The 14670-nt window shown below is 41.7% G+C and overlaps 1 protein-coding gene across 4 annotated transcripts in view; it reads left to right on the top strand.

Moving 5' to 3' along the window:
* Nucleotides 1–14670, top strand: part of rargb (retinoic acid receptor, gamma b) — a 48752-nt gene that overhangs the window by 22942 nt on the left and 11140 nt on the right. For 3 of the 4 annotated variants that reach the window (XM_006808781.3, XM_035915859.2, XM_035915858.2), the window contains one exon: nucleotides 731–1092. In XM_006808781.3, the coding sequence (XP_006808844.1) occupies nucleotides 924–1092 (169 nt within the window). In that variant the 5' untranslated portion in view covers nucleotides 731–923. Of the gene's footprint in view, nucleotides 1–730; nucleotides 1093–8531; nucleotides 9025–14670 lie in introns of those variants that run through there. The other variant, XM_006808784.3, reaches the window with a different exon arrangement.

The raw sequence follows: 14670 nt of genomic DNA, 5'->3' as shown, positions 1-14670 counted from the left end.
TGAAGCAGGCCCAAAACAACAAGACATTCTTTGGCCGAGCTGTATTTACCACAGCCCAACCACAAAGACTTAAGCTCCACCCACTCATGAAATCAGTAAAGGGGATGGGAGTCATAGAGTAAGATGATATGAGGGCTGCCCTAATTTAACTTTTTGGATGGGCCACAGTGTTAATCCTGAGAGACGGTTAAAGGTGAGAAAAGTTGCACTCATTGAGCACCTTAAAGGCAGTGGAGGAAAAGTGACTTTCTTTTGCTCTTTTTCCGTTAAAATGTGAATAAGTTATTATGTGTGTGCATGTGTGTGTGTGTGTTCCTGTAAAGGGTTAACTTTACCCATGTTGTAGCTGGCCGCTCTCGGGCAGGCTGGCAGGAGTCAGGCTGGCAGGGGAAACAGAGAGACCCTTTATAGTACAGTTCTGCTGATTTAAATCATATGGCATTGCCTAAAATTATTGCACTACTTGGAAGACAGACAAAAAGAAGGATGAAAGTTTTGTACTCCCCTCTGCTTCAGCTCTCGCAACTGCTTCTTTGACACTTTTGTTTCCTTTTCTACGTCTTTCTCTAATTTGGCTTCGTGGTTGGAGTTTGCTTTTTTAGGTATCGCAGGTTTGTGCTCAAAGTTAAAGATTTTTGAATGAATTGATGGGATTGTTAAAACTTTAGGTGAGTTTAAAGGTAATAGGCATATTTAGCCATTCTTTCTTCTCTTCTCTCCTTCTCTACAGAGTCTGGACCCGGCCAGGTTTTGGTTACTTGCTTTCCTCCCTCTTACCTCTCTGTGAGTGCAGACGGGCCCGCAGCTTTGAGGGGCTGAATGGCACTAGTCTGTTTCAAGCTCAGCAGAGGCTCCTGACGAGGAAGAAGAAACGGCAAGAAATTCTGAGAAAAGTCATATAAACCACGACTGTACTTGTCACGATGGCGGCCAACAGAGAGCACCAAGTGCGTCACATGACGGGTTACCCTCGTGCCATGTACCCCTTCACCTTTAACTCCATGCGGAGCCACTCCCCCTTTGACCTGCTGGCCAGTAGTCACCTTTTTGGCCGTTTTGGCGCAGACCTCCCCAAAGAGATGGCTGCATTGTGTAAGTATTAAAGTTTACTATAATTGTTATATGTTCCTCTGAATATGTGTATTATTGGCACTTTGAAGCAGTTCATGTGTCCATTATGTTTCTTTAAGCATTTTTTAAAATTGTTTGTATGAGAACCGTGATGTAACTGGTTACTTCACTTATCCTTAAAGCACCACATCATATTTAACTGTCTTAAAAATGACACAGTGTCACATAATAACAACGGTTTAAACTAGTGTAAAGTTCAGTCAGGAGGCAAGAAATCAGAATCTCACACCCCTACACATGACAAGACAGTGTGTCCAATGTCTGTCTCCTGACCACTGCTTTTCGGTGTAAGACAGTAGAGACTCCACAGTTTCGGAAAAAAGTCTTTAGGGCCAATTTGAGGTTATAATTAGGCTTTAGATCATGCACTGCTGAAGAGAAGAGGAGAAGAGAAGAGAAGAGAAGAGAAGAGAAGAGGGCTTTTTCTTGTTTTGTTTTTTTAAAAAAAAAACATTTTTCCATGTGGTAAACCAGGCAGATGAGGGCGGGCTGGAAAAAGGGAAAAGAGTTTCTTACTTGATCCCAGAGTAAGCGGTGCTAGATCGAGAAAAAGTTCACTTTTTGAGTCACAGGGGGTGCTATTGCACTTCACTCAATGACACAGAAAGTCGCTCGAAATGCTGAAATGTAAGGTTTGAACAAAGACAGATGCTAACCGTTGATTTAAAGGATGAAAAGCACTTAATCAGCTTCTTCTGCAACATACTTTTTGTTGAAAAGGACTTTTGTTATATCCACTTTTGTTATTAGTCACACATTAACAAGCCACAAATACTAAATCTGTGTTTTTGTTGATTAGAAAGCTAACCTTTACAATACACAAAAAAATGTCTTACCTTAGTTTGATCTCTAATTGTCTGCAGAGCACGCTGCTCTATCCCTCTTTTTCAACACTGGAAAGCATTTATAGTTACAGTCTCAAATGCCCTGTCAGGCTGACATCAGGTTTATAAAACCCTGCTGAGCACACTTGTCAATCAGTGTGAGTTTGTGTCAGTGTGTGCACAGATGATGTGTTCACTGAGCTGCAGTTATCTGCTGATCTTTAGTCATTTTCTGGAGCCTCTCTCTACAAGAGGGAGATCTTCAGGCTAATGGCACTCAGGCTGTGATTACATCTTTGAGATGTCGCCTCTGGGACTGTAACAGATACACAGACAGAGACAGAAAGATTTAAGGGACAGCATGAAGTATTCCAGATAGATGATTAGCGTCGCATGAAGCTCAGACAGACTGCCAGGTATGCACACTGTATGTAAATCAGTCAAATCATTTTTGATATATTGGTATTTCAAATTTGTTTGCTAGTGTAGAAAAGACAGAGAAGAAAAGGTGTGAGAAAGATCCTGAATAAAATCTAGGATTACAGTTATGTGGCATTATCTGGACTCTATATGTTATTCTTTAAGATTAGAGTTACGTGCACATATCTGTGGTCATTTTAACTTCTATATATTTTACTACCTCTGTGTGCAAAGTGAAGATTAATATTATAATATATAATATTACATTGTTCAAATACAGTGTTGTGCAAAAATCTTGACTTATCCGTCATCTCTTTATATTTTGCTTGGAAAATGTGAAAGGGATATAAGGATATATAAGGAAAAACAGTTTGCACAGTTCTGAGGGTTCAAAGTCAATATTTGGTATGACCACCTTTATTCTTCAACATGAATGCTCTTAGTCAAGCTTTCATGTAGTTTCTTTAAGAAACCTTCAGGAATAGTTCTCCAGGCTTTTTGAAGGACATTCCTTTCCTTAATGAAATGTCTTCTTGAAAACCATCCTTCCACTGAGACCATCTCTGATGAGGCTTCAGTGAACAGAAGATGGATCAGCTGAAAGGTCACGTGCATCTCTCAGATCCTGTGTAAGGTCTTTGCTGGATTTTTTTCTATTTCTTAAGGACATGAGTTTCAGATTCTGTTCATTTTCATTAGGTAGGTTTATCCATTTTTAAGGAGACACCACATTGCAATATGCCAAATTTCCCAAGGTGTGTGTTATTGCTGGCATTTTCACGGTTTCAACTAAGGAAATGTCAATAAATGATGTGTTTTTGTGACAGGCTGCTAGTATCAAAGTGCCTTAAGATACAGTTTAAAATTGCTTCTAAGTTTCTGCTTTGTACGTTTAAGTTATGTGTCTTTTCAATGCTTGAATACATCATTGGCCAGTGTTAAGTGTCTTAACAAGCAGACAGTAAAAATTCCTCTGAAATGTTCAGTTACAAGATCTGGAGAAAGAATTAGTGAAAAAGCAGCAAATGTCCACGGAAAAACTTTGAGAAAGCCTGGAGAGCTATTCCTCAAGATCACTTAAAAATGACAAAAAAAGTCTAGCTCCGTGGAAGCAAAATGTGAAGAAATGAATGGCACGTGAGTTTTTCGCAGTACTGTACATGTCAGTTCTTGAAAATACAGAATTTTTAAAAAATGGCTGTAATTAATCTGCAACTGGTATAGTGATATTGTTGTCCAACCCTTCAAATTAAAGCAAAGCTTGTGCTCTTTAAGCCTATATTTGCTATAACTGATTTGTTTTGACACACAGTGTCCAAAAGTATTGAATCAAAATGTTTAGTAATGGTAATGGTTTTGAGGCAAAACTTAGGAAGTAGTATAATTCAAAGGAGGTGAGGAAAATAAAGAGATCACCTGTTCAGTCACCACCTACTCCCCTTTTCCTAACCATATGCACATCATTTGGGTTTTTGTGGAGCAGACTTTATATTTTTATAAAACCACGAGAAGAAGAAGAACTCAGCTGATAAGCTAATGGCCTCAAGTTTGGCTCTCTATTCTCTCAAAAGTCAGAAATGCTGTTGGCCATGTCGAGGAAATTCTTGGTACGCAACATTTATTTTAAAGGCAGCAAAAAGAGTTGTGCTTGAGTTCGCTCCAAGTCTTGCTCAGAGGATTGTACATGCACGCATTATGAAGCTCTCACTCTGGTATCCTCTCTGTATTGTATTACAAACAAATCTGTGTCTTGGTGCCACGGGCAAAACAGTGTTGAAATGTAAATTTAACGTTTCCACAAAAGATAAAATGCAGAGGAACAAACACTGTAAAGTGCGTGAGTTTCATCATTTAAGTCAGTTTTAGAAGGACACAGAAAATACAAATCCATTCTGTAAACTTTTGTGCTTCACAGAGTTTCTCTGACACCCGGCTTTGGTGGGAAATTTCAGGTTTGTTTGTGCTTCACGTTATCTATGCCTTATATTCTATGTTCAGTGTGCTGACCACTAATCAGCCAAACACATGACGGCAACTCAATTCATTTAGCCGTGCTGTGGTTGTTAGTGCCAGACTGGCTGGTCTGAGTGTTTCAGAAACTGCTGAGGTACTGGAATCTTCCCACATGAGCATCTTTGGGTTTACAGAGAATGGTCTAAAAAAGAAAAAATATCCAGTGAGTAGCAGTTTGCTGGGTTAAAGGGCCTTGTTGATGTCAGCGGTCACAGGAGAATGGTAACTGCTTTGAGCTGATAGGAAGGCAACAGTAACGTAAATAAGTGTTAGTTACAACCAAGGTATACAGAAGACCATGTCAAACCTTGGAGCAGAATGGCTACAGAAGCAGAAGACCACACAAGGGTCAGCAAAAAACAGAAAACTGAGGTTCACCAAAACTGGACAGCAGAAGATCAGAAAAACATATATTTTCTTGTCATACTTTTGAGTCAGTTAGCACTTCCACAGCCTACACGAGCATCTTCTGGTGGCTGCTTCCAACAGGATAACGTGCCACGTCGCAAAGCTCCGATCATCTCAAACTGGTTTCTTGAATATGACATATGAGTTCACTGTACTCAAATAGCCTCCACAGTCGCCGGATCTCAATCCAACAGAATACAATGGGAAATGGGAGATTCACATCATAGATCCGCAGCCAATAAATGTTATTACATGGACCAAAATCTCTGAGGAATGTTTCCAGCACCTTGTTGAATGTATGCCATGAAGAATTAAGGCAATTTTTTTTAAAAAAAAAAAGGGGGACCTACCCCACTACTGACAAGGTGTAACTAATAAAGTGGCCACTGATTAAATTTGTCCAGCATTATCATGGTTATTCCTCGTCTGTGTTTGGTATACAAAGCAAGCGTGTGCTCGGTATTGCAGGAGGAATTCAGTTATCATCATTATAATTTGGGAAAGGCGTTGACACGTTTCTCCGCCAAGTGAATAAATTGAAAACTAATTGCTTTAACTCTGCAGGTATCCCGTATATAAACAGAGTTTACTGTGGCTGCCTGCCAAGAAGGGTTTCAATAGGAAGAATAACAATGCAGCCGATAAGCCCATTCTTTACCCTCAAGTGAGGCTACAATAAATTACTTATCTCCCGGTAGTGTAGTAAGTGAATCAAAACTTTATAAAAAAATTTCTGTGGAAGTTTGAGTGGGATTTGCAAATTAATTCAATCCATGCCCTAATCAGTGTGAGTGGAAAACTGGACTTTGTTTTCTAATGAGATGAAACTCGGAACATCCCTGGAGTTGAAATTAGCGGATATCCACATCAAAAGACCCCTGCTGTGTGTTTAATCATGCTCCGAGTTCTCTCTTCTTCCCCTAATAGCTGGGCAAATTTGGCAAAACACACATGCGACTGATTTTGTCTGAGCCTTTCCTGCTCCTCCTGCTCCGGGTTTCCTAGAAGTTCTGTAAATACATTGCACGGTATCTGGATTTCACGTGGAATATCAATTGACACCTCTTTTTGTTTTCTGGAGACAAAATTGGTTATGAAAGTCTCGCTGGGAGGTGGTGAACACAATGTACCTTCGTAATTTCTCTACTAGTAACATCTTGTTCTTTGTAATGTTTTGAATGTGTGTGTGTGTGTGTGTGTGTGTGTGTGTGTGTGTGTGTGTGTGTGTGTGTGTGTGTGTGTGTGTGTGTGTGTGTGAACGCGCGCACGTGTGTGATATTAGTAATTTGAACCTAATGGCTCAGAGTGAGACTTGTGTGTTTTTCTTTTGTGTCTGTCATCACAAGCACTCTGTTTAAGCACATACACACATAATTGTCTGTGTGTCAGAACACACACACACACATTTCCACTGCCACTCTGTAGGCTGCACATTCCAACACCCATGAATATCACAAACAGCAGTCTTGTGCTCCTTGCCTCACATTTGTGACTGTATTGGTGCGCTTACAGATGACCGCAGTGAGACTTTGTGCAAATAACTGCGGTTCAAGCAGGAGGAGGTGCCTGTGGAGAAATAGACAGAGAGAGAGAGAGAGAGGGGCCATTGTTCGGCGCTGTGTGTTTGTGTCAGACATGACGACAGGATGAATAGCCGAAGAACCTGATTGTGAATAGCTGTAATGCGACTCGGTCCTCTTACAAGTTGTGTGTGAGTGAGAGAAAAAGAGCAGGGACAGAGCTGAGCGGGGAGTCCTGTGTTTTAAGCTTCAAAGGCAAAGAGGTGCAATTTGCAGAGCCTAAAGAGCAGGCGTGAGCCCGTGTTTTGGTAAAATAGAAGGAAAATGATACAACTTCTTCGTCTTCTTTTTCCCTCCCTCTTTCGCATCCCCCCCCCCCCCCCTTGTTCATTTGTGTGCTTCTCTCCTCAAAGCAGCAACAGGGGGCAGGGTGCTGCAAGGCAGGGAGGGTAATTGTCTCAAGGTGTGGAGAGAGTTCAGCGGGCTTGTGCAGCTACGCTCCCCACAGTGCATCGTAGTGAGCGGGTGTGCGCTTGTGTGCACAGCTTGGCCAAGACCGAGGGGATGGCTAGAGGGGTAAGGGGCGAGATGAATATAAAAGTTAATATGCTAAAATTGGCAGAGATTGTGTATGGTGTTTTCAAAATATTATATAAAGTTAAAAAAAATGAGGAAGAATGGGTTCAGGATGTTGAGAGCAAAATAAACAAAAAAGTAGGGGGAAAACAAAGAAAGAAGAGAATTGTAATACGCGAGAGGAATATGAAGTGTTCAAAGCCACAGGCTGTTGGAAAGTCAGTGTGCAGGCGTGTACGCCTGCATGTGCACATGCGTGTGTGTGTATGAAGTGTGTGTGGGGGGTGTTAGAGCCCCAGTGGGGGTTTCTTCCAGAGTTCATCCCTCTTGAACGAGGGAAGGAAAGGGAGGAGGAGAGCGAGAGGAGGGAGGAGGGTGAGTGTGTCTCGTATACAAACTATCTAGACTTTGGGCCAGCGCGGTTCGCCTGCAGCTGAGCCGCACTTCAAGCATCCAGCACGCTCGGGGAGGGAGGATGACTGAATCCATTTGAATCAACGCAGAAGATTTTAATTGCGGCTGCACGTGCAACAAATTAGTGGCGAAAGAGACACCTTAAAAAGGCGGTCAAAACTTTGTGCAGCATGAGAAAGTTGGGGAGAAAAAAAGTGAATTATTTATGTATTGAACCATTTGAACCAAAAAAAAAAAGAGCCCATCAGGTTGCCGACCATGGATGGATTATTCATAAACTTTCGGGTGAAAAGTCTCTCTTTGTTGTCTGTGAGGCAGTATTTCATAAATCCATAAATTACACATGATCGGCTGATCGTGAGTTCTTATACAGGCTTTCTGGAAAGAATGACGTGATTTGGCACCAGCTGTTGGCAAAAGTGACACGATGTTTATTTGTGTTTAATTAATTGTGATTAGTTGCAACTGCCGGTCGTCGTACACAGCAGACCATCTGCACAAATGAAATTCTTTTTAATAATGACTCACTCATGTCTTGGATTCTATTTTTGTTCCTCCATATGTAATTACACAGTTATGTCCGTGTAACTTAAAAAAAATATCGGCATTTGATTTAGTAGGTTTCTTTTCTGCTGCATTCTTTCTATACAAATTTATAGAAAACAGAATTTAAAAAAAATCACAGTAAATATTCCCAAAGCAACCTTTTGTAATAGGTTTTTAATTTTAGGGATATTACTGGCATTAAGTGTGTGTCTGGGGCCACGTCCCTGTGTTGCTGTGGGGTTTGAGAGCACCGTGAAAACAAGAAAACAACAACGCTGTGCTTCACACTCTGCCAAGTAGGAGAAGATTTTTGTTTTTTAAAGTTTTTTCTATTTTGCTAAAGTTGACCGAAATGTTTGCGAGAGAGGCTATTTCTTCCCTGCTGTGGTGAAACAAAAACAAAGTTAATGCGGAGAAAGGAGCTAGCGCAGCGTAGGGAGAGAATGGGGGGGGAGGAGGGGGAAGGGGGAGGAGAGGAGTGTTTGTTTTCATTCGTTACATATGAATTATAAAGAGGTGAGTTTGAAAAGTTGAAGGAGAAAAGAGCCCAGGAGAGAGGGACTGTTGTGTGGCCAGTTGGGGAAAGCAGGTACACGCCTCCTCGTGTTGTTTTGTCCCTCCTCTTTCTTCTTCCTTAACCACACCCCCCCTTTTTTCTCAGTACTGGGAGAGCCGCTCAGATAGTTGGCCGTGACTGCAGCGGAGTGTGAGAGGCCCAGAGAGCCAGCAAGAGGGGAACTGAGATCAGTTACAGCAGGGGAGGCGAGCAAGTGATCTGGGAGCAGAGGGGGTAGAAGCAGCTCGACTTGTAGAACGGTGATAAGGTGAAGAGGGGGAAAAAACTAAAACAGAAAGAGGGGAGTTTGTCCATGTAGAGGACTTTGGAAAGACAGGACAGCCAGGCAGAGGAGGGGGGGCAGTGGCAGGGTCAAAGACAGGCAGATAGACAGATAGACAGACAGACAGGGAACACCTGGACCACTCAGGGCATTAAGTTACTTTGAGATATCCTCAATAGCAAAGAAACATGTTCGACTGCATGGAGGCTCTGGGGCTGGCCCCTCGGCCCCTCTTCGATGTGTCCAGGCAAGGCTCCTGCATGCTCAGCAAGGCCACCCCTTACTTCTCCGGGCTGGACCCTTTTGCCTGGGCTGGGACAAGCAGTGTTCAGTGTGAGTACTCTGTCCTGTCCGTCAGACTGTAAAAAAGAGCAGCTGTGTGTGTGTGTGTGTGTGTGTGTGTGTGTGTGTGTGTGTGTGTGTGTGTGTGTGTGTGTGTGTGTGTGTGTTCTTATCAGAGCCCTGGTTTTGTTATCACGGAGCTCTCTCCACAGGAAGAGTCAGATTCCTTTCGATTATGTGTACCCATTCTCACCCTGCAGTGTGTTTGTTTATGTGCTTAGCGTGCTTTGTGAGTGTGAGCAAGTGAGTTGGGGAGTGTATTTATACATCAGGGTGTTTGTTTTCCTTATGAATGACTTCACATGATTGACAGCTCTTTCAAACAATGCAGGGACTTAACCCGCCGATGTGTCCAGAAAACAACAAGCGCCAACGTCTGAGCCGAATGCTGCACTGACAGATCGAAGGCAAATGGGCCTCGAAATCACATGGTTGCAATCAGGCGAACAAACCCAAACACAGAGCCTCAGTTAGTTAGAAACGGATCATTTACAGAAGATAAATAAAGATAAGTAGGGAGACATATTTTATCAGAGAGGTTTTTCACTTTTAAAAAGATTTGATCTGAGCGAGCACTGATGCAGGAGCAGTTAAAGAAAAATGTGAATTTTAGCAGCGTTCTGCAGAAATGAGAAGCACAGTTATTAAAAGATAGATGTTGGATGGCTTGACATGCTATCAGTCACTGTTTCTCAACTCCACAGGTTACACATTCTTTTGACGTTTGACCAAAAATTGCATCACACATTGAGGTACAATGCACTCACCACACAGTTACACAGTTATACAAATGCGGAAAAAATTTGCTTTATCTCATAAAATAACGAGGCCACCTTTTGTAACTGTCGCGGAGCCCATTTTCAGACTCTCAGATTACACTTGGCTGGGTGACTTGGAAAAAAACAAACGTTTATAGGAGCTCGACTTGAAGTGCAGTCGGGCGCGTCGCCGAGCTGAAACTTTTCTGACGTGATTTGAGATGTCCCCACCGAGCACCTTGAGCCTATTTATCTTCAGTAATTATTTAGATACCAGCGCATCAAACCCTGTCGAGCCCGCAGTGCTCGCTAATGATGATGGATGAGCAGTCAGGATGACAAACACCACAGCAGGGCCTGTTTCAACTCGCCGCGGAGCTTTGCCAGATGCCACACTGAAAGACAAATGTCCGCAAATGTTCATTAATCATCGTTATTTAACTGCATACAATGTATTTTTAGTTTCTTTTTCTTTCTTTTTTTTTAAGTTATACAGGCTGCTCGAACTAGCATCAGCCAAATCGTCTGGTAAAAACAGCGTGAAAGAACTAGAAGAGTGCTCACTTAAGCATCACTAACTGATTGATTCATTAATTGAGAGAAAATGATTGACAGTTTCTTTGACTGATTAATGTTTTGATTCACAGAGAAAGTGATTGCATGTATCTCATAAAGTGTCATGTTTATGCTCACTTGCTTATTATTTAATAAATTGTAGGTTTTGCTGTTTTTTGCATTTGCATTTCTTGTTTTTTTTCTGCAAGATTTGACATTTTGTATCATCTCAGTTGCAAAAATAGGTTCAGGAACTTGAGTTTGGTTTTTATTTTACTATTTTCCAAAGCCATGGCTCATTTCAACATCTCAGGATCTATTGTGAGTCTGACATGATTTTGATATTTTTTTTCTTACTTTTCTATAAACTGGTGCATGGCATATCTTTGGAGCTGATTAGAAAGAGAACAAGTGAATGCCTTTTCTTTTTCAGCATTTCTTTGGGTGAACATGTTCTGTTGGACATTATGGCGCTAAATTCCTGAGGGCATTTTGGCCTCCCTGTCTTCTCTGTGTGTGTGTGTGTGTGTGTGTGTGTGTGTGTGTGTGTGTGTGTAAAGGGGGGGGGGGGGGGGGGGTCATCTTTTCCTGCGTTTTTTGTGAGGCAGTTCAGCACCTCTTTGCCTTCCTTTGTTTCAACGTCAGGAGGTATTAAATGGAGCGGGGACATGCCTGAGTCTGTCTGCTCTCTCTGTCACTGCCTCTTGTGCGGTGTGACATTTGGTTTTTTTTCCTCCTCTTTTGAAGATCTCCCTTTTCTTCCAGTAGTTGCGTGTTCTTCCCAGCAGTAAAGTGTGTTTATTCTTTTGCCCATACATGGATCAGCTTACGGGCCTCGTGTTGTGTAACCAAGAGCTTTTAATGACTCAATTACAATTATAAAAGGCCCAATTAAGAGATTAGGTGGTGTGTAAGGGGCATGGGGACTTAAAAGCGAAGCGGGGTGAGAGAGGAGTGGCAGGATGAAGTTAGATGTTGGGATTAAACCCACTGCTGCCCTTTGTGTCCTGGTGTTTAGAGCCTTGAGGGGAAACGGTCTTCTCTTCCTTCAGTAGTAATCCCCGTTTTTGCTTGGCATCTTCTCCTCTTTGAGATCAGGCTCTTCAAAGCTGCTTTAACAACGGGCCATCGTATCATCACGCTGAAGAAGCAAAGCTAACTATGATACAGCTGGAAGATGCTGTTATAGACAGACAAGATTTGTGCTTAAATCACGAGATAAAAAAGGTTTTACTGTGTGTTGTCTTTATTGGAGTAGAAGGACTTAGATATTTATGTTGGCTGTACTCACAGCAGTGTCACTTGTTTCTCATACAGTTTGGTCGTGTGTGTGAAGTAGTCTTTTTCTCTGGAGCTCCGCGTTCTGTCTCCACTGTTGCTTTTAGCAGGAAACAGAGCAGCTGATGTGTAAACACAAGTTCAGTATATGTGTGTATATGTATATCCGCTGGAAGAAAACGGATTCTTTTAATTGTGATGAACATGTGCTGCAGTTTAATAATAACCTGACTACATCAGCTACATGTGTTGTGTTTATATATAGCTGATTGTTATCTAGTCGGGGGTGTCAAACATATGGCCCAGGGGCCACAATCGGTCTGGCAAAAACTCTAATCCAGGCGGCTGGACAGCTTTTGAAAATATGAAGGAGGGTATAAATAAAGGACTTTAAACTTTATTTTAAATTGTAGCTGTTTTTAGTATTTTATTTTACAGCTAAAGCTAAAGAGCCATTTATGTTACACCAACGTAGTCAAATTATAATATAAAGAGTTTAATGACAGAAAAGTTCCTGATTTTCACTGTTTACTATAGAAATTTTAGTTATAAAAAAAAATGAATCAACCAAAACTTCTTGTCTGATAAATATGCGACAGTATGGGGAGTGTTTTCTGTAATTTTACACATTTGCTAAATTGCAGAAAGAAACTGAGACGTGCAGTTGAAATTGCTTTCTCTTGGTTTAAAAGACATTTTAAGATAGAACTTCAGATATTAAATATTTGGTTTAATGACAGAAAGTGCTACTCATCCCCACTTAAGATCGAGCTTGTATGTGACCCATGATGTAAAATGAGTGTGACATTCCTGCTTTAGGCGATATTATTGTGTTTCAGATTTTTTTTAATATGACCACACATTTTTTGTGTAGAATGGAGTGGCTACTAGTGGGTTAGGTTCAGATTACTTTCCCAGCTAGTAAAACAATATGCCAACTTTCCTTCTTTTAACAGAGTTGCCTCTCCCATCGCTTTCTCTGGTGAAATAAAATCAATCTATCCTGACAGATTATTTCATTGCTTTGACTCGTGTAAGTGTCCTAATAAGATTATATCTCCAGTCTGATTACTTTGAGTAATTAGGCAACAGTTTGCATGCAAATTTAGTGTAATTGCTTTTGATTTTGAAACCTCCAGACGTGGCAAATGTTAGGTGTGATTCATGTGGGGAAGGCTTATTATTTTTGCTGTAGTTTAATGAAAGCTTTGAATCCAGTTCTTCTGATTAGTGATTGTTCCAGCTCGAGGCCAGCTTCTTGTGAGGTCCAGCGGAGTCATGCTCAAACTTGTCTCCAGTCGTGGCGTTCCAGCTTTCATCCCATTATCTCCGTGCCTAAATGATTCAGAATTATTAATGTCCTACAGTATTTCATTTCATTTACATTCTTTTACATTATTTACATTCACGCTACCAAGTGCAAATCACTTGTTTTACTGGTGGGTGAAGAAGTAAATCAGGTTGAACGGTATCACAGCATCATTAGGTCTTTGTATAGCAGCAGAACGTTTTCAGGACATTAAAACTTGGTAAATCAGATTAAGATAAGACTCAGATCTTATATTTTAAATTATAAGAATACAAAATCTTACCACATTGCCATAGGGTCATGCAGTTTTAACTACCACACATGCGTGTGTGTGCTGAGATTAGCAAAAGAGAATGTGTTTGAGAAACTGTGCTGGTCTCAGTTTTGCATTTAAGGTGCCCAAAGGTGGAAGCCGACTGTGGAGTGAGATCCAAAAGCAGGGGAGGTGGGAAAATATAAAGCTTGGTTTATTGGGTGTTATTTAAAAAAAAAAAAAAAAGGAAGAGAGGGACAAAAGGGACAAACTTGAATTTAACAACCTGCCCCATAAATGCACCCTCCCCACACACACACACACTCACACGCCGTGGCAACAAAGACAAACTCCTTGACCGTGAACACAAGAACAACAAATGATTACAAGACTGCTGTTTTCCAGGTTTTGTTCTGAAACCTTCCCTTGCGTTATTACTTTGTTGGCGTGAAGTGTGAGAAGTGCAGATTATCTTCTTTCGGGGCCATGTTTGTACTGAGGCTCTGGCACGCTTTACAACAGTGCAAGGGTTCGCGAGGATGGAGGGTTTGGTTTCTGTTTTTGTAAGCGAGTTTGTGCAAATGTGTGTGTGTGTGCCTTTGTGCACCGTTGCCTCTGTGTTTGCTTGTGTGCCTCCTTTTTAGTGTTTGGTGCAGTTTTTATGGAGCCATCTCCTGGACAGTAGCCTGGTTTTCACAGCCCTTCCTTTAAAAAGGCACTGCCAGTGACAGGAAGGACTCCTCCTCCTGCCAGGGCAGGAAGGCAGGAGAGGACACAGGGGGGAAGAGGGTTATTAGTGAGGGCCTCGGGAAGAGGAGGAGGGGGGCAATGGTATTGAACTTAGAACAGCTGATGAAAGGGATTGTCACTGAGATCTCCCCCGTCTCCTCCCTGCTGTCGTGGTAATTACTTGCTCAGCATATTTGCGGTTGAACCCCCCCTCCCCCAAATCTCCCCACCACCACCTCTGTTGCTGCTCTTAATACAGTTTAGTATGAAATACAGATTAAAAAAAAAAAGTCATCAGTTTTGTGAGTTTTTTATGGACTGCGTTGCAACTATTTAATAATAAAGGACATTTATGGCAGCGTTTCCTCCCTCACTCCCTCCTCTCGCCATGTTTGCGAGTGTTGTTGCACTCCAAGTCACACGGAAAACCATCGCTCACTGTCCAACTGACCCCTGGACTTGTGCAGCAGCCCACACACGCACACACATTCGCGTGTACATGCACATTCCACAGCACGCTGCTGAACATTTTGTTTGGCGAGAAGTTATGTAAAAGCTACATTTGTTATTGAAATTAAAAATTTCAACGGCTGGAGGAGAAAAAAATTTGTTTTGGTTAGGTTACGAATTTGAATCTCCTGTAAACTGAGTCACTGTTTCCCTGAATTCCGATTTGGCTCGCAAACAACAGTATAGGAATTATTAAAGTTTACACATGCTTTGCTTTACCTCCCATTTCAAGAAAGATGCGAGGC

This window comes from Neolamprologus brichardi, chromosome 5 (genome assembly GCF_056152115.1).
Source record: "Neolamprologus brichardi isolate AB-2024 chromosome 5, ASM5615211v1, whole genome shotgun sequence".
Taxonomy (NCBI): domain Eukaryota; kingdom Metazoa; phylum Chordata; class Actinopteri; order Cichliformes; family Cichlidae; genus Neolamprologus; species Neolamprologus brichardi.
Note: the sequence above shows the minus strand (reverse complement) of the source record. Positions and strands in the feature narration are given on the sequence as shown.